Source organism: Syngnathoides biaculeatus, chromosome 8 (genome assembly GCF_019802595.1).
Source record: "Syngnathoides biaculeatus isolate LvHL_M chromosome 8, ASM1980259v1, whole genome shotgun sequence".
In the NCBI taxonomy this organism is placed as follows: domain Eukaryota; kingdom Metazoa; phylum Chordata; class Actinopteri; order Syngnathiformes; family Syngnathidae; genus Syngnathoides; species Syngnathoides biaculeatus.
This window is the reverse complement of record NC_084647.1, coordinates 31,610,493-31,628,459: the sequence shown is the minus strand read 5'-3', so window position 1 is coordinate 31,628,459 and position 17,967 is coordinate 31,610,493. Positions and strand designations below refer to the sequence as shown.

The window sequence follows — 17,967 nt, the reverse complement described above, 5'->3', positions numbered from 1 at the left end:
AGAATTAAATGCACAAGTAGAGTAAAGTTGTAATAGACATTTAGAGTAATTACCATTGAGTTAATTTATTAGTTTCGTACTTTGGAGTAAGGAAAGAACTCAGGTGGATACCTCGTCGAAGTATTTTATACGAGAGAGGTGCTACATAATGAACAAAGAACAAGAGACATTCTGTTTATAGGAACTATTTATTCCTTATAAGAGCCACAGATATGCAAGATGTAAAGTCTTCTTCATTTAGAACACGTAGGAGATAAGAGTGTGTCAACATTGCACATTATGTGAACTTGGACAGATTGCCTTTACCCGTTCGCGGTTCCCGTTATAGACCAGCGCAATGACAATTGTGCAAAGTGAGCAATTTGAAGTGATGAATTGTGCAAGAGTCTACAAAATATATTACTAATACTAATACTGATTGGAACAGAAGGATGTGAGGGTGTGTCCCAACAATGGCACAAGGCAGAAAATAGTAGATTTGATTTAATGACTTAATTGCCAGAGGGAAAAAAACTGTTTGAATTCTTGCAAGTTTTGACTTGCATTGACCTGTAGCGGTTTCCCGATGGAAGGAGCTGGAAGAGCTGGTGGCAAGTATGCGGAGGGTCTGAAAGGATCCTGCCCGCTCTGGACCTAGTTCATGTTGGGTGAAAGTCTTCAATAGTGGGTAGAGTGGTGCTAGCAATCCGTTCAGCAGTTTTGATTGTCCGTCGGAGTTTGTCCATTTTTGTGGCGGGCCCAAACCATACTGTGATGAAGGTACACAGTACTGATTGGATGACTGCTGTGTAGAACTGTCTCAGCAGCTCTTGTGACAGGCTGTGCTTCCTCAGAAGCCGCAAGAAGTACATCCTTTGCTGAGCCTTTTTGAGGATGGAGTTGATGTTTGTCTCCCTCTTCAGTTTCCTCTGAGACTGTCATTCCCAAGAACTTGAAGGTCTTGACAGTTGCCACAAGACAGTTGGACAGGGTCAGGGGCAGCTGTGGTGAAGGATGCCTCCTGAAGTCCACAATAATCTCTACAGTAAAAGCTATTTAGATCATTGGCTAGCCCGCTCTTGTTTTCTACTGGGGGGAAACATCACTTGTAATTAGTAAGCAAACTGATTTGGAGTCATTTGTGCCTAGATGTTTTTCCAATTTAACTGCATAGTCCCTCTTTGCAATGTTAATTCCTTTAGTTAGCTGGTTTCTAGTGCGCTTGTAGAGGGCGCTGTCCCCACTATGATATGCAATCTCTTTAGCCTGGCGGAGTTGCCTAATTCTCAAATTAAAATCAAAAGTGCAACTACAAATAAATAAATAAATACATACATACATAAATAAATAAATCATGCTGAATTTGGACTGAATGTGGTGAATACTCAACATGGGACGCCCCTGGTGACAACTTCATTGGACTAAAATCATCATCATTATCATTATCTTAGTACACAAATTAGAGCCGTATTCGTTCACTTTGAAGCTGCGTGGCCTTGCCTAGACTAGCTCCTTAACATCAAGTCGCGTACATAATTAAAGATTTCCTGAGGAGGTAAACATCAAACGCTTGTAATTACACGACCTACAAAACCTACGTATTATAAACAACAAGGACCGTGAGTACTTATGAGGAAGTTGGGCGAGTGGAAACTTAAAATCGCTTATTGACACAAACTACCATAGCTTAGCAGGCTAACAACGAGACGAATTTGAGATCATTCCGTGCTGTGGAAGAAACATCGAAATTGAGTAACTTCATAATTTGTACATCGAGGGCCGTGAGGACGTATAGAAATTTAACAAGTCTTATCGTTGTACATCTTAGTACCCAAATTGGAGATGTATCGTTTTCATTGAAGCTGCTTGGCCTAAATTGGCCTAGCTTAGTGTGCTGACAACATTACCCTCGTTGCGTATACAAGGAGGACCAAACATCAAACGTGGACCCAACCCAACCTTCAACTACTAGAGTGAGGGCCATTGTGGTTTGAATCCGTTCCTTCCACATATCCTTTAAATCGCCATATCGTTTAGATTTTCATACAGGTAGTATGTGATTTGTGGACCATATGTGCTGACTGTGTTTATGTACTGACTGTGTTTATGTGATCGCTTTCATTTGACCTTAAGTTGAACATAGATTAGGCAGTATGTAATTTGTGTATCTTATGTGCTGACTTTATTTGATTGCTTCGTTTTTTGTTTTTTTTTGTTTGTTTTTTCCTATCTGCATCCCGTTGGGTAGCGCAGTATTGTACAAGTGGTCGGCCGGTCCCAAGCCCGGATAAATGCAGAGGGTTGCATCAGGAAGGGCATCTAGCGTAAAACTGTGCCAAACATATGAGTTCATCATACGAATTCCATACTGGTTAGGTCGTGGCCCAGGCTTTCTATGCCCGCCCCTAGACCTGTTAATCTGCAAGGTGTAGGTAGAAATTCAGATAATGTAGGTCGAAGACAAAAAAGAGGAGGAAAGCGGTTTAGTCGGAAGAAGAAGAAGAGGAATCCACAAACCATACAGCTGTGTTGTAGGGACTTTGAATGTTGGGACGATGACAGGAAAGCTCAGGAGTTAGTTAAAATGATGATGAGGAGAAAGGTTGATATATTGTGCATCCAAGAGAGAAAGTGGAAAGGGAGTAAGGCTAGAAGTTTAGGTGCAGGGTTTAAATTATTTTATCATGGAGTAGAAGGGAAGTGAAATGGAGTCGGTGTTATTTTAAAAGAAGGGCTGCCTAAAAATGTCTTGCAGGTGAAAAGAGTATCAGCTCGAGTGATGAAGATGAAATTTGAAATTGAGATATAACGTGATTAGCGGCTATGCCCCCACAGGTAGGAAGTGACCTTGAGTTGAAAGAGAAATTCTGGAAGGAACCAGACAAAGCTGTCCTGAGCATCCCAGACAGAGAGTTGTGATTGGTGCAGATTTCAATGGACATGTTGGCGAAGGAAACAGGGGCGATGAAGAAGGAATGGTTAAGTACGGCATTCAGCAAAGGAATTTTGAAGGGCACATGGTGGTGGACTTTGCAAAAAGGATGGAATTGGCAGTGGTGAACACTTATTTCCAGAAGAAAGGGGAGAAGGAGACTTGGTGGTGGAACCCCAAAATACAGGAAGTCATCCAAGTAAAGAGATTAGCAAAGAAGATGGAGAGGACTGAGGAGAGGCGAAAGGAATACATTGAGCTGCGTCGTAGGGCAAAGATAGAGGTGGCAAAGGCTAAATAAGAGGCATATGACGACATACAAAAGAAGGAGAAAAGGATCTCTACAGGTTGGCCAGACACAGGATTAGAGATGGGAAGGATGTGCAGCAAGTAAAGGTGATTAAGGATAGTGATGGAAATATGTTGAGTGGTGCCAGTAGTGTGCTAAGTAGATGGAAAGAGTACTTTGAGAAGTTAATAAATGAAGAAAATGGGAGAGAAGGTAGAGTAAAAGAGGCAAGCGTGAATGACCGGGAAGTGGCAATGATTAGTAAGGGGGAAGTCAGAAAGGCACTACAAAGGATGAAAAATGGAAAGACAGTTGGTCCTTATAACATACCAGTGGAGGTATGGAAGCAAATTGGAGTTGTGGCTTTGGAGTTTTTGACCAACTTACTTAATAGAATACTAGCGGGAGAGAAGATGTCAGAAGAATGGAGGAAAAGTGTAGGAATAATTGGGATCATAATTATCATACATCTGCTTCCAATAATGAAATGCTTTGCTCTGCTCTAGATAACGTGGCAGCCTCCTTGCAGGAGATAGCAAGAAGAAAAACATCTAATCATCAGAACTGTTAGAACTGCTGCCTGATAAAGAAATGGTGACCACACATATATTCAGCAATCTTCCACACATGCACACGCACATGAACAAACATGTACACCTTGTTTCAAACTGTTTTGTTTGTCGTCTCCTTTTTGTAACATCCATGTAAATAAGGGGCCTCTCAAAACTAAATAAATAGAGGTGCTGAGGAGAGGATAATCAGAGAGTGCAGTGGTGAATTGTACGAGACAGTTCCTCTCCTCTCTCCTCGCGAGACTTGAACTGGTGTCTTTGCTTCCTTTTTTGTCCTGTTGAATGAATGTCTGATTGGTGAACCTGACATTTACTTGGTCCTTCGAGCCCGATCTCAAGATACCTGAGGTTTCCAGGGGCCGAGTCGACGTCCAGGCAAAGACCGTGGCCACGGCACTTGAGACCCTTTCCGGGACTGGGCCTCGACTTTGCGTCTGGTGGCTGAAGGTTGACGAGAAGCCGAAGGAAGTGAAGACATCTCTGGTGAGTAGGAAACTCCCACACTCATGAGGAATGACTGAATGCGCGTCTGGGTGACTGCGGCAGAACCAAATCTCGAGAATACTAGTCACTATCGAGTCGACTAATTAGTCTATAAAACTGAGAAAAGGGCAAGGTGTGTCCTGAACATGAGCTACGTGAAATGTGTGCATGTGTAAAAGTGTGAGTTGAGGTTCGCTACCTCATTTGAACAGGAAATTGAGTGACAACTGTTTGAGGATGCAGAGGTAAGAATTCTCCGCCACTTGTGGTAGAAGCTTGAGAATTACCTCAAACAGAACGTAATTGTCACCCTTTTCAGGGGGAAGTCAGTATAGTCACCCGAGGTGAACCACTGACTCCAACAGGGGAAAAACAAATTGCAAAATAGTTGATAAATACCAAAATAGTTGAAACAGAACATCTGAAAAAAAAATAATAATAATGATGTGTAAGGCCTAGAAGTTTGTAGAAAGCAAATGTCCTACTAAAATAAAACATCTAAATTTGTGGATAACACAATATGACTTTGCTGGCCAGCTCAACATGCACACAAAAAAATATATATAGCAAACCTGCAGGATAAAATAAGAAAAACACACACACACAAAAAAAAAACTAAAAAAAAGTTGGACTCAAGATGATGTGAAAACGCCCATAAAAGGTATCACATCTCATAAAGTTGATGTAAGATAATTCGTCCAGAGAACGGAAGACTTGAGAAAATCTTACCACTTAAATGGTGTGGAAGTACAATAAATTTGTATGACAACAAAGTACTTTCTTATAGCAGCAGGGAGTTTGAGGGTTAATATCGCGCACCTCTGCTAGATTTAGAAAAAAAGCAAATTGTTCTGCCATTGGAAGAGCAAAATAAAATAACAATGAACCATTTGAAGAATATAGAATTGGAATGACTGCATGTTTTAAAGCAAACAGTGGCATTCCTGAAGATCACACTCCAGGGAGTGTGTATTAAGGGCAATTAAAAAATGCTCTTCATGCAAATTCAAAAAATCCTACAAAACAATGGATTGAAAAACATTGGGTTGACAAACTGACTGGCAGCCTGTAACATTACGTTTACCAAGCACTACACGCAGAAAGAGTGCTACAAAATAAGAAAAAGAAAGTTGACACCTTTCTGACAGAGTAAGGAGAAATTTATGGAGCTTTATGCAAAACATTTCATAATTGTGGCCGCAGAAGAGGAAGAGAGCAGCCATCTCCCCATCAAAAATGTCACAACTAATGCTCCCAAAATGCAACTTTTTAATTTGCCCTGTACGTTTGTTAGGAAGAGATGGCTTGCTGAAACTAGGACTGGTCTTAATTCCCTCTCTGACAGGAAAAATAGAAGTAAAAAGAAAAAATGTACTTAAATAATTACTGGGAGGACAGTTAAATATCTTACAAAAATCCAGCACTATTATTACACCTTAGATATTCCAAACAAACCTGTGGGAACCACTCAAGGTCCCCCCCCCAAAAAAAAATAAATAAAATAAAAACAAAACAAATTTGATAACTACATACAAAAAAACGTGTCCAAAAGATTGTATTGTTTGCACAGATCCAGAGATAATACCAATGCTATTAATTGAAAACGAATGCAAAAAAAAAAAAAAGTTGGGGGATTCTGTGTATCCATTAACTTCTTTTGCAAAACTAAAAAACACATTGTTTTCTAATGGCGTGTCACTAGGAAATTTCACATGAATCAACTTGATAGGACTAGAAACAAATTGGGAATTTTATCAGCATTGATGTGTGAAGCCATTTTTGTGCCACTGCCATGGTGGTCCGGCAGTAACTGTCTTTTTGATTTTTTTTTTTTACGCCAGATGCCTTTCCTGACGCAACCCTTCTGCATTTATTCGGAGAGAGAGCTGGAGCCAATCCCAGCTAACTTCGGGTAGCGGCAGACTTCACCCCGAACAGGTCGCCAGCCAGTCGCAGTGCAGATGTCGACACCATCACTGAGCGGGAATCGATCCCACGCTGCTTTCACTCGAAATGTCCCTCTGAGGGAAACCCGAACTACAACGTAGCCCGCAAGATAAATGAGTTTGACATCCCTGAACTACACCATCAGAAAAAAAAAAGTAACAAGTTACTGTGCTTTAATAATCTTACTACTGCAATTTGTCTATTCATCTTATGTCTGTTTATGAATTAACATCTACTGTACATGCAGTTTTACCCGAACACTGGCATAGACTGAGCAAGAGCTGAATGACATAGACAAAATAGCAGAAAGAAACACGTGGATACACCTTACACACTGTAAAAAGTCATCTCAGCTGAGTCACCCAAAGTGAAAGGTGAACAAAGTCCAGCATACGGTGGGTGCAGATTTATAGTATCTGAAAATACCTGAAGGCTGGTGAAGATTGAAAAGACACTTGACTCATTTAGGGGTGACTTGGTCGACATGACTTCAAAATGGCTAAATAATATGATAGTGTAGCGCCGAAAAAAAAAGGAGTCGGAGGCGGAGTGTCGGACACAGGAACAAAACTTGTTTTATTGTTCGACATCAAAACACTACTCGCATAACGGCGGGAACTCTGTTAACCTTTACTCCGGAAGCGCAACAACAAAAACAGTCCGTGCGGAACCACACCCCAACTCGAGGTCCCACAGGTGAATTATGTTAACACCACACAAGCCCCCCCAGAATTCAACCATAGTCAAAATCCTCGTGCCGTGGAGGGATGACGACCCGACCCCGGCGGGTGTGCACTGTAGGGGCCGAGGGGGGCGGGGCCACACTGTCCATTGAGTCACGGGACAAGGGCCCAGCCGGGGTCAAGGGCACCCCGGCAGGTGCAGGGGCACAGGGCAAAGGGGGATGACCCCGGCGCGGGAGGAGGGCCAACCCCAAAGGCTGGGCAATGTCCAGGTGCGCGGGTTTGACCCTGTCCACGGGAACAGTCTCGGGTCTGCCGCCAATGTCCACGAGCAGGCTCTTATCCCCGTGCTCCAGGACCCTGAACAGAGGTCCACGGTGGGCGTCATGACGAACAAACACAAAATCCGCAGAGCGCAGGTGACGGGGCAGCCGGGCAGCTGGGGTGCCATGTTGCGATGTGGGAACCGGCGCGAACCCTTTTGCGGCCTCCAGCAGGGAGGACCATTGCCTGGCTGCGGACCAGGGTGCTGTGGCGTCCGGGATGAATTCGCCGGTGACCCGCAGTGGCTGGCTGTAGACGAGTTCGGCGGATGAGGACAACAGGTCCTCCTTGGGGGCGCACCGGAGGCGATGCCCCTTAGCCCGCTGACAGGCCACGCACGAGTCGACCCAGGCCTGCACATCTTTCTTGAGAACGTGCCACACGAACTTCTGGGGTGGGAGAGGTTGTGGACCGCCTCGAAAACAGCTCGCCGCCAGTTTGCAGGGACCAGCGGCCGAGGCTGGTCAGCCGAGAGGTCGCACAGCAACCTGACGCCCAAGTCACCAACTGTGACTTCCTCCAGGCGCAAACGCGTGTCAGAAGTCTTGAGGGCCTGCACCCCGTGGTCCGAGGCCTGGTCTGCGCTCATGCGGGAGTAGTCGAGACCCAGATGCACAGTGCCGACGATCGCCCTCGAGAGGCAGTCCGCAACCACATTGGATTTGCCGGCAATGTGTTGGATGTCCGTAGTGTACGCTGAGATGAACGACAGTTGGCGTTGCTGGCGGGCGGACCACGGCTCGGCCACCTTGGACATGGCGTAAGTGAGGGGTTTATGGTCAACATATGCCGTGGCGGATCGCCAGCCAGAGGCCGAGGAGCTCTCTATCAAACATGCTGTATTTGCGCTCCCTGGGGACCAGCTGACGGCTGAAAAAGGCAAGCGGTTGCCAGGCGCCGCCGACCCACTGTTTGAATACGGCTCCAACAGCGTAGTCCAATGCATCGGTAGTGAGAGCGACAGGGGCCCCGTTGGTCGGGTGGGCCAGCATAGCGGCACGACTCAGCACGGCCTTCGTAGCCTCGAAGGCTTCCATCCTCTCGGCCGTCCATTCAACGTCCCGGTTGGGGGCCTTGTCTTTAAGAGCCTCGTAGAGCAGGCGCATGATGTGGGCCGCCCGACGGATGAACCGGTGGGAGAAAGTCACCATCCCCAGGAACTCCCGGAGGCCCTGAGCCAAGCGAGGTCGGGGAAAAGCGGAGACGGCCTCCACCTTTGCTGGAAGGGGGGCGGCGCCGTTCTTGTCTATGAGGTGCCCGAGGAACTGGATAGAGGGAACCCCGAAAACACACTTCGCCGGGTTGATGATCAGGCCATGCTGCTCAAGTTTTGCGAAGAGGTCGCGGAGGTGCATCAGATGTTCATCCTCCGAGGACCGGGCGACGAGGATGTCATCCAAATAGACGAACACAAAGTCCCTGAGCACAGAATCCATTAAACGCTGGAAAGATTGTGCCGGGTTTTTAAGACCAAACGGCATCCTCAGAAACTCGAACAATCCAAACGGAGTGATTACAGCTGTCTTGGGAACGTCTGAGGGGTGCACGGGAACCTGGTATTACCCGCGCACCAGGTCGACCTTGGAGAATAGGATTTTGCCCGCCGGGTGGCCTGAGAAGTCCTGAATGTGTGGAACAGGGTAGCGGTCAGGCGTAGTGGCGTCGTTAAGGCGGCGGTAGTCACCACACGGTCGCCACCCGCCACTCGGTTTAGGGACGATGTGTAGCGGTGAGGCCCACGGGCTATCCGAGCGGCGGACGATGCCCAGGTGCTCCATGTTGGCAAACTCGGACTTAGAGACTGCTAGCTTCTCGGGGTCACTTAGTTTATCAAGCTGCTGAAGGGTGTAAAAAAATAAAATAAAATAAGGAACCAAAAGCAGCAAATATTGAAGAAAGGATGACTTTGGAACAGCTTCCAAAGGAACACACTCAGTATTTCCAGGAAACTGAAACAGACATTGTAAATTACAACCAAAAGCAATGTTTTGCAGAGGATATTTCAGCAATTGAGAAGTATAGGAAAGCAATGGGAGTTCGCTGTACAAGATGACTCCAGTTGTGCAAAAAAGGAGTCATAAGTATGTGGAAGGCTAAGCCGACCTGCAATGCCCTAAAATGACAATTCTATTAAACGGGAAAAACTGGAAAAACAAAGGAGCTATTAACAATCAGTGGCAAAATATCATCTGAGAATATACTGAATTTGAAAAATAGCAGAATGAAAAAAAATCCAATATATTCATAGATAGCTGGTTACCTTTCCTCAACATGCTAAATCTAGATTCTTGATTTCATTGCCTGCATACGGTTCCTTCTAACAGAATCAAGACTCCTAAGTCTCAAAATAAACTTGTATTCTCTGTTGTACGGGTTGTTGGTCTTTGACCATTATTCTATTTATTTATTTTTCTTTTCCCACACATTTTAGATCGGTTTCCATGGTGAGAGGACACGTGCATGGAGTGAGGATTTTCTTCTCATACCTGTGTTTGCAGTTCCGGCTTCTGTGGGGGTGTGACTTTTTTCCCCTCATTCGCCCTCTCGGGGATGAGGAAGAAAACACTGGGGTGACCTCCCAGGGAATAATGGTTATGTGATGGTAAGTAACCCATGCTCTGTGGGTGCTGGAGTTCTGCCGGCATTCACCTGGGTCCCCTTCTCTGGCTGCTGGTGGGGCGGTGCCACCCCATTGTTACTTCTGGGGTGTGCTGCCTTCTCTTCTTTCCATTTCATGGGTCACTTTACGCTCACCACTTCCTCTTCCTGTCCCTGTTTCCTTCTGAAAACTCGCTTTCTACTTTAGCTTTGCAAAATTTTTCAGACCAAACCTTTCTCGGTGGAAAAAAAGAAAATCTCATCCAGTTTTATCGCTTTTTCTTTGATTTGCATATGTGTCCTGTCCACCGGGTTGCGCTCTGTTGGACCGCTATACCCGATCCTCCCCTAGATTGGGTGGGATCCTCTGCGTCGCAGTACATATCTGTCAGTCTTCGTCCATGTACAAAGATGTGAATTCACGTCTATCTGTCTGTTGGCACACAAAGCTGAGACCACTTACTTAATGCAATAAATAACTCATGAATATGTGAATTGCTTGGGTGTACCCATACTTATACTGTCGCTCGATAGGCTTCTATGATTCACTTAGTCAGTCCCATTTGTCTTCATTTTGTCTTCATTTGTATGGCTGGATTCATGACCCTTGTCCTGGATCCTTCTAATGTCCTTGGTCTGTCCTAGCTTACTCTGTCCTGCCCCAACAGGGAGTCGAGCTACAGGCTCATGCAACATCCATATTAATTGTTTGCATCTATCCATTTTCGTAGGTGCTTATCCTCACGGGGGTCGCAGGGAGTGCTGGAGCCTATCCCAGCTTTCTACGGGCAGGAGGCGGGGCACACCCTGAATTGGGTGCCAGCAGGGAACATAGAGACAAACAGCCACACTCAACCACACCTATGGGAGTGTACAATTAATGTTGCATGTTTTTGGGATGTGTGAGGAAAAACAGGAGTGCTCGGAGAAAACCCACATAGGCACGGGGAAAATATGCAAACTCCACAATGGCGGGGCCAGCATTGAACCCAGGTCATCAGGACTGTGAAGCCAACGCTTTCCAGCTGCTCCACCGTGCCGCCCATTTAATGTTTCCTTTTATGTAAATATGTATTTATTTACATTTCTTATCCTGTTCACAAATAGAGCTTTGTCTTTGTCTCTCTCTCCCCCCTCACTAAACTATGTTCTGGTCAACTGATTAACTCTTGATTCTCAATAAACTTCTTTTATAATACAAAGAAATCACAGAGGAAGCTTAAAAAGTCCACTGTGACAGTAAAACTGTTCCAGCATAAAAGGGATGTTGAATGAACTAACAACCAAACAGGACAAATAAATTAAAATAAATAAAAATGCTGAAGAAGAATGTTGAGTCATCAGTTCGTAACCTCAAGCTGAAGTGCGCTTGGGGTCAGCAGCAGGACAGCAATCCAAAGAACAAGTTAACTTCTGAATGTCTTAAATGTACTATATTTTGGTTATTTAGACCGCCAGCGAGCAAACATGCAAAGATTAAAGGCATGAAAAAAAACAACATTGGACAACATTGATCTGGGGTGATCCCTCGTTGCCCCCCAAGAGACTTGTTTTTATTTTAAAACAGATTATCTCCAAGACTCTGAAGAGTACAATAAAGCAATAAAGCACACCGCTCAAGTACATCTTGATGTGTAAATTTGGGATTCACATTAAATTTGCCTCATTTCTTCCCTTTTTTAGGGGGGGGTCCACTTGAGCCAGGCCAATATCCACCTGTACTTAATGCCTGTTTCAAGCTGTGCCACATGAAGAGCATCTTCCCCTTTAAGCGCTCTCATGGAAAACAAATGATGACAATCATTGTTTGTTTCATTTCATTTTTCACTATTGGCCATTTTTGAATTTGGAGTTACTTCATTCTGTGTTGACATAATCACTAACATCCCTCAGTTTAATATATTCAACATTAACATCCGTAGACTAATCAGAAAATTGTAGGCGTGTTTCCTAATTAATACAAGCTGTATTAGCGGCTCAGCTCTTGTTCCTGATGTTAGGTGTGCTTGGCACAACCAAAACCAAGGCCACGACCTGCAACACTTCAAGCGAAAATACAAAAAAGAGTGGAACAAATATATACTTGTTGATCTAATGACCAAAAAAGTTACTTAAACATAAGAGTAGCAATAGACGATGTCTGCTCCAGAAGTATGTTGAGAAGCCAAATGTTGTATTCATGTAAGAGTACTGTTACCTGACAATCTCACTGAAGTAGAGGTAAAAAGAAGTCCTCCAAAGAATATGAGTACATGTTGAAATAATTACTATATGTTGTAAAGTAAAAAGCATATGTTGAAATAAATAAAAACATTGAATATGGACTTATACTGAAATAATATGTGAAAGAAAAGAAAAACAATTACTGCACAGTGTTTTCTCAAGTTAATAAGTGAGATGACTGCGATTGGGTGGCAACCAGTTCAGGAAGTATGCAGCCTCCTGACTGAAGATAGCTGGGATAGGCAGCAGCACTCCCATAAACCCTAGTGAGGATAAGCAGCTTGGAAAATGGATGGATGGATAAGTGGGATGAAATATCCATGTTTGGGTCGATAGCACCAGAAAAATACTACAATTAGTGAAAGCTGTTCCTTTTGCATGTCTAAATGTAAAGCAAACCAAATCAATTTATATCGTGCATTCCATACACAAGGCAACTCAATGTGGTTTACATGATTAAAAGAATTTAAATACAAAGAAATAAAAGATTTAAGAAAAAATGAAGATTATTTTGAATAAGAAAGATAAAAGGCATAGAGTGCAAGAAATATTTTAAAATTTAAAATCGGAAAGATGTAAGACAGGCTCTCGATGGAAAGCAGAAGCTCCCAGAAGACTGGATAACGACAGCCAAGGTAATCAGAGAGAAAGGCAGGAGAGTACTTGGTGTGTCTTTTGGTAGGAAAGGGGAGAAGGAGACTTGGTGGTGGAACCCCAAAATACAAGGAGTCATACAAGGAAAGAGATTAGCGAAGAAGAAGTGGGATACTGAGGACTGCGGAGAGGCGAAAGGAGTACATCGAGATGCGACGTAGGTCAAAGCTAGAGGTGGCAAAGGCTAAACAAGAGGCATATGAAGACATGTCCACCAGGTTGGACACGAAAGGAGAAAAGGATTTCTACAGGTTGGCCAGACAGAGGGATAGAGATGGGAAGGATGTGCAGCAGGTAAGGGTGATTAAGGATAGAGACGGAAATGTGTTGACTGGTGCCAGTGGTGTCCTCAATAGATGGAAAGAATACTTTGAGAAGTTGATGAATGAAGAAAATGAGAGAGAAGGAAGAGTTGAAGAGGCAAGTGTGAAGGACCAGGGAGTGGCAATGATTACCAAGGGGGAAGTCAGAAAGGCACGACGAAGGATGAAAAATGGAAAGGCAGTTGGTCCTGATGACATACCGGTAGAGGTATGGAAGCAATTTGGAGAGATGGCTGTGGAGTTTTTGACCAACTTATTCAACAGAATACTAGCGGGCGAAAAGATGCCTGAAGAATGGAGGAAAAGTGTTCCAGTTCCCATTTTTAAGAACAAAGGGGATGTTCAGAGTTGTGGGAACTATCGAGGAATAAAGTTGATGAGCCACACAATGAAGTTATGGGAAAGAGTAGTGGAGGCAAGACTCAGGACAGAAGTAAGTATCTGCGAGCAACAGTATGGTTTCATGCCTAGAAAGAGTACCACAGATGCATTATTTGCCTTGAGGATGCTAGTGGAAAAGTACAGAGAAGGTCAGAAGGAGCTACATTGTGTCTTTGTGGATCTAGAGAAGGCCTATGAAAGAGTACCAAGAGAGGAACTGTGGTACTGCATGAGCAAGTTTGGTGTGGCAGAGAAATATGTTAGAATCGTACAGCACATGTATGAGGGCAGCAGAACAGTGCTGAGATGTGCCGTAGATGTATCAGAAGAATTTAAGGTGGAGGTGGGACTGCATCAGGGATCAACGCTGAGCTCCTTCCTGTTTGCGGTAGTAAAGGATAGGCTGACAGACGAGGTTAGACTGGAATCCCCTTGGACCGTAATGTTCGCAGATGATATTGTGATCTGCAGTAAAAGCAGGGAGCAGGCGGAAGAACAATTACAAAGATGGAGGCAAGCACTGGAAAAGAGAGGAATGAAGATTAGCTGAAATAAAACAGAATATATGTGCGTGAATGATAGGGGCGGAGGAGGAAGAGTGAATACTTGGAGTCAACAATACAGAGCAATGGGGAGTGCGGTCAGGAAGTGAAGAAACGGGTACAAGCAGGATGAAACAGGTGGTGGAAGGTGTCTGGTGTTCTATGAGACAGAGACAGTCTCCACTAGGATGAAGGGCAAAGTTTATAAAACAGTGGTGAGGCCGGCCATGATGTACGGATTAGAGACAGCGGCTCTGAAGAAAAACAGGAAGCAGAACTGGAGGTACCAGAAATGACGATGCTGAGGTTCTCGCTTTGTGTGAACAGGTAAGATAGTATTAGAAATGAGCTCATTAGAGGGACAGTCAAAGTTGGATGTTTTGGAGACAAAGTTAGAGAGAGCAGACTTAGATGGTTTGGACATGTTCAGAGATGAGAAAGTGAGTATATTGGTAGGAGGGTGCTGAGGATGGAGCTGTCAGGCAAAAGAGCGAGAGGAAGACCAAAGAAAAGGTTGATGGATGTTGTGAAGGAGGGCATGAGGGCAGTTGGTGTTAGAGAGGAGGATGCACGAGATAGGCTTGGATGGAAAAAAATGACACGCTGTGGCGACCCCTAATGGGATAAGCCGAAAGTAATAGAAAATCTACCCCAAACTTACCTTTAACTTGTCTCACAGAGCTTAGATTTTTCTCGAACCCATCATCAAACTTGGGGTTTGTGACAGGCTCAAAGTCACTTGTGTAAATACGTCCAGAGGATGTTGTGTAGCAGCATTTGCACATACATGTGTGGTAGCGTAGTCGCCCTTCATCCAGGTAAGGGTGTGCCAGGGCATCCTTTGCTGAAATCCGCTTTGACTGGGGAACACATAGGTTACTTGAAATAAATCATGTAAATCAGAATAATGCGGCAATATTTTTATAGAATAGAGACATTATTACAACAAAAGGTTATGATGATCATCCATTTTTAAGAAATGATGTGATAATGTATTAAAATTTGTTTGTCATGGCAAACAACACTGCACCACCAATCACTTGAACTATACCTCATGATTCAGCTTGTCAAGTCAAATGATATAATACTGTGAATACAATAATCAGTGTGTACATTTTCAAAATGTTGAAATGCACATAGTGTACATGTAGAGACTTCTTTGTGAAGATGTTATGATGAAGAAAATAACCCAGCCTTTTATCCTAAGTCAGCATACAGTATATACTTTATAACGTCACTGTAACCCTGAACAGGCACATGTGCCTGTGCAATGCAGATGTACCAATACATTTTTTTTTTCTCAGACTGAGTACAAGCCATTTGGGTACTCGCAGATATCAAGTCATGATTCTTGATAATGTCATTATGTCCTACAATTGTGATGAAAATGTTTTATTTTAATCGGTGTACATTTCACTCGTATGATACACTTTTTAGAGACAGACCTTGTCATCATTGATATCAAAGTAGGGGTAGGGCGGGTGTGCCCTACATGGGTTTTGAGTCTGACAAATGTATGCATCCCTGAGGTTCCGCACTCGTTTACAGGATCTAGCTCTTGAATTGGCACAGTGGATGGTTGGTTAAATCTTTGCGACAAGTATATGCTACTAGACGACTGGCAGGATAAACCAGGTAGCCTCCTTTGATGGCCAAGTGTGCCGGCTGTCTCATAGCTTGTTTACTTCATGTCTGGCCTCCCCTTAGTCACAGCTTCATTAAGTGAGAAGCACTGTGAAGGAGATGGTGCTCAAGAAACTCGTCAATTGCTGCCTGACATTCAACAATGTACAATTGTGAAATACAATACAAGGCTCATTGTGACATAATCAGTTCATCCTACAAATAGCCATTTACTACATACGGTAATTTTAGAGAGAAATTTTAACTTGAAATATCAAAACCAAAACTACAAATTGTCAAAATTAGAATTCAATGAAAAGGATACATAAAAACAAGAAGGACCTTGAAATCTACATTGAAGGCAATACATTTTTTGAATCATCACTTTGACAATGAAAGGCAGCTGTGCCTCTTTGAAGAGTGGGTCGTCCAGGGAGAGATGGTCCGTCGGTTCAAATCCTGGCTCAGACTCTCCACATGTCAAAGTGTACTTGGACAAGACACTGAACCCTAATTTGCTCTGAGTTGCATGGTAGCAGCCACCCACTGGTGTATGAATGTGGGCATGAATCAGGAAATTTGAGGCTGTGGAGAGTTTTTTGGGCACTGTGATGGAGTACATCAAATGCTATATACAGTAAGTACAGTCCATTTACCGAAAATGCACATCTGTAAATATTTGGTAAAAATCTTTTCATAATTTACTGTGTGAATTCAGCCACTGAGATACACTATATTGCTGAAAGTATTTGTTCATCTACTGTACCTTAACTCACATCTGAAGAGCCATCCCCTTCTTAATCAATAGGGTTTAATGACATCAGCTCACCTTTTCCAGCTATAACAGGTTTAACTCTCCTAAAAAGGCTTTCCACAAGGTTCAGGAGTGTGTGAATGGAGTTTTTGACCATTTCTGCAGAACCACATTTGTCATGCCACACATGAGAAGGTCTAGCTCTCAGTCTCGACCCTATTCATATCAAAGGTGTTCTGTCAGGTTGGGCACAGGACTCTGTGCAAGCCAGTCACGTTGTTCATCCACAAAAAACTCTCTCATCCATGTCATGGACCTTGTTTTGTGTTTGAGTTGTGTATGAGTTACAGTATGTTGGAACAGGAAAGGGCCAAAACCAAACTATTCTCATAAAGTTGGAAACAATGCATTGTCTAAAAGGCATTGGTAAGCTCAAACACTCAGAGTTACTTTAATTGGAACTGAGGAGCCAATAGTTTGGACAATTCCATGCTCATAGTTGTTCCATTTCTAATAAAGCAGGGTCCACAAAGATATGGATAAGAGAGTTTGGTGTGGATAAACTTGATTGGGCTAGAGAGAGTCCTGACTTCAACTTGATAGAACACCTTGGGAATGTAATGGAGCGTCGACTGAGAGTCAGACTTTCTCATCCAACATCAGTGTGTGGCCTCACAAAAACACTTCTGGAAGAATGATAAAACATTCCCATTTACACACTTGGAAAAAACTTGTGGCTTTTCCAAAGGAGTAGAAGCTGTTATAGCTGCAAAGGGCAGGCCAACATAATCTTGAATCCTTTTGATTAGGTATGGGATGTAACTTAAATTCCTATGTGAGTCAAGGCAGGTGAACAAATATTTTTGGTAATGGTATAAGCTGTCATTCACTTTTGAAAAATGTACAGGTGTGGTCAGTCATGCCCACAGAAATAAAGTTACGGGTGTGGTCCACCATTCACGCCCGCAGATATAAAGTTGCGGGTGTGATTAGGGATGGAATCTCAAGACCCTAAAATAACTTACTGAGTTCTTGTACCCGAGTATGTAGTTGTTACATAATAATCATAATTTAATGACACTGCACAGACTGAGACAGACATTTTTAAATAGGTCAATCGACATACAATTTCAAAACTAAATATTCATATAATGAAATCATTTTATTTCATCATGATGTATTGTTATAATCTCGCATAATTTGTGGCGTTATCTATTGTCAATCGATTGATGAAAGCTAGCAGTAGATGATCTATATTTCCTAAGGCATGGAGAGGGGAAAAGTTTTCAATTTCAAGATAACGCATAACCACGGGGGAAAATGACCGTTCGCATTTAGCTATATGGAAAGATTAGTCTAACGTAAGAACTTAGATCAAGTCAAAGTAAATCACAATGTCATACTTATTCTAGTCAGATACTGAAACTTGACCTGTGTTATATCCCAGAAATGTTTTCAATATAACTCAGGGGTACCCAGATTTTTTTCCCTCCCAAGATCTACTTTTCAAGCAGCCAGCCTCTCGCGATCGACCGGTGGGGTGGGGGGCTGCACGAGCGCATCGCCACGAATGCCGTAAATAGGAGGCCGGCTTGCTAGTACGCAGCTTTATGTACGTACGCTCAAGGTATTGGCCACACCTGAATCAAGCGACGAGGTG

The 17,967-nt window shown here is 43.5% G+C and overlaps 1 protein-coding gene across 14 annotated transcripts in view; it reads right to left on the bottom strand.

The window, feature by feature from the left end:
- The window catches only part of nlk2 (nemo-like kinase, type 2), a 209,689-nt gene that overhangs the window by 111,204 nt on the left and 80,518 nt on the right, over positions 1-17,967 (bottom strand). For 8 of the 14 annotated variants that reach the window (XM_061827600.1, XM_061827603.1, XM_061827602.1 and 5 more), the window contains one exon: positions 14,592-14,790. In XM_061827600.1, the coding sequence (XP_061683584.1) occupies positions 14,592-14,790 (199 nt within the window). The other 6 variants (XR_009796104.1, XR_009796105.1, XM_061827607.1 and 3 more) reach the window with 6 other exon arrangements.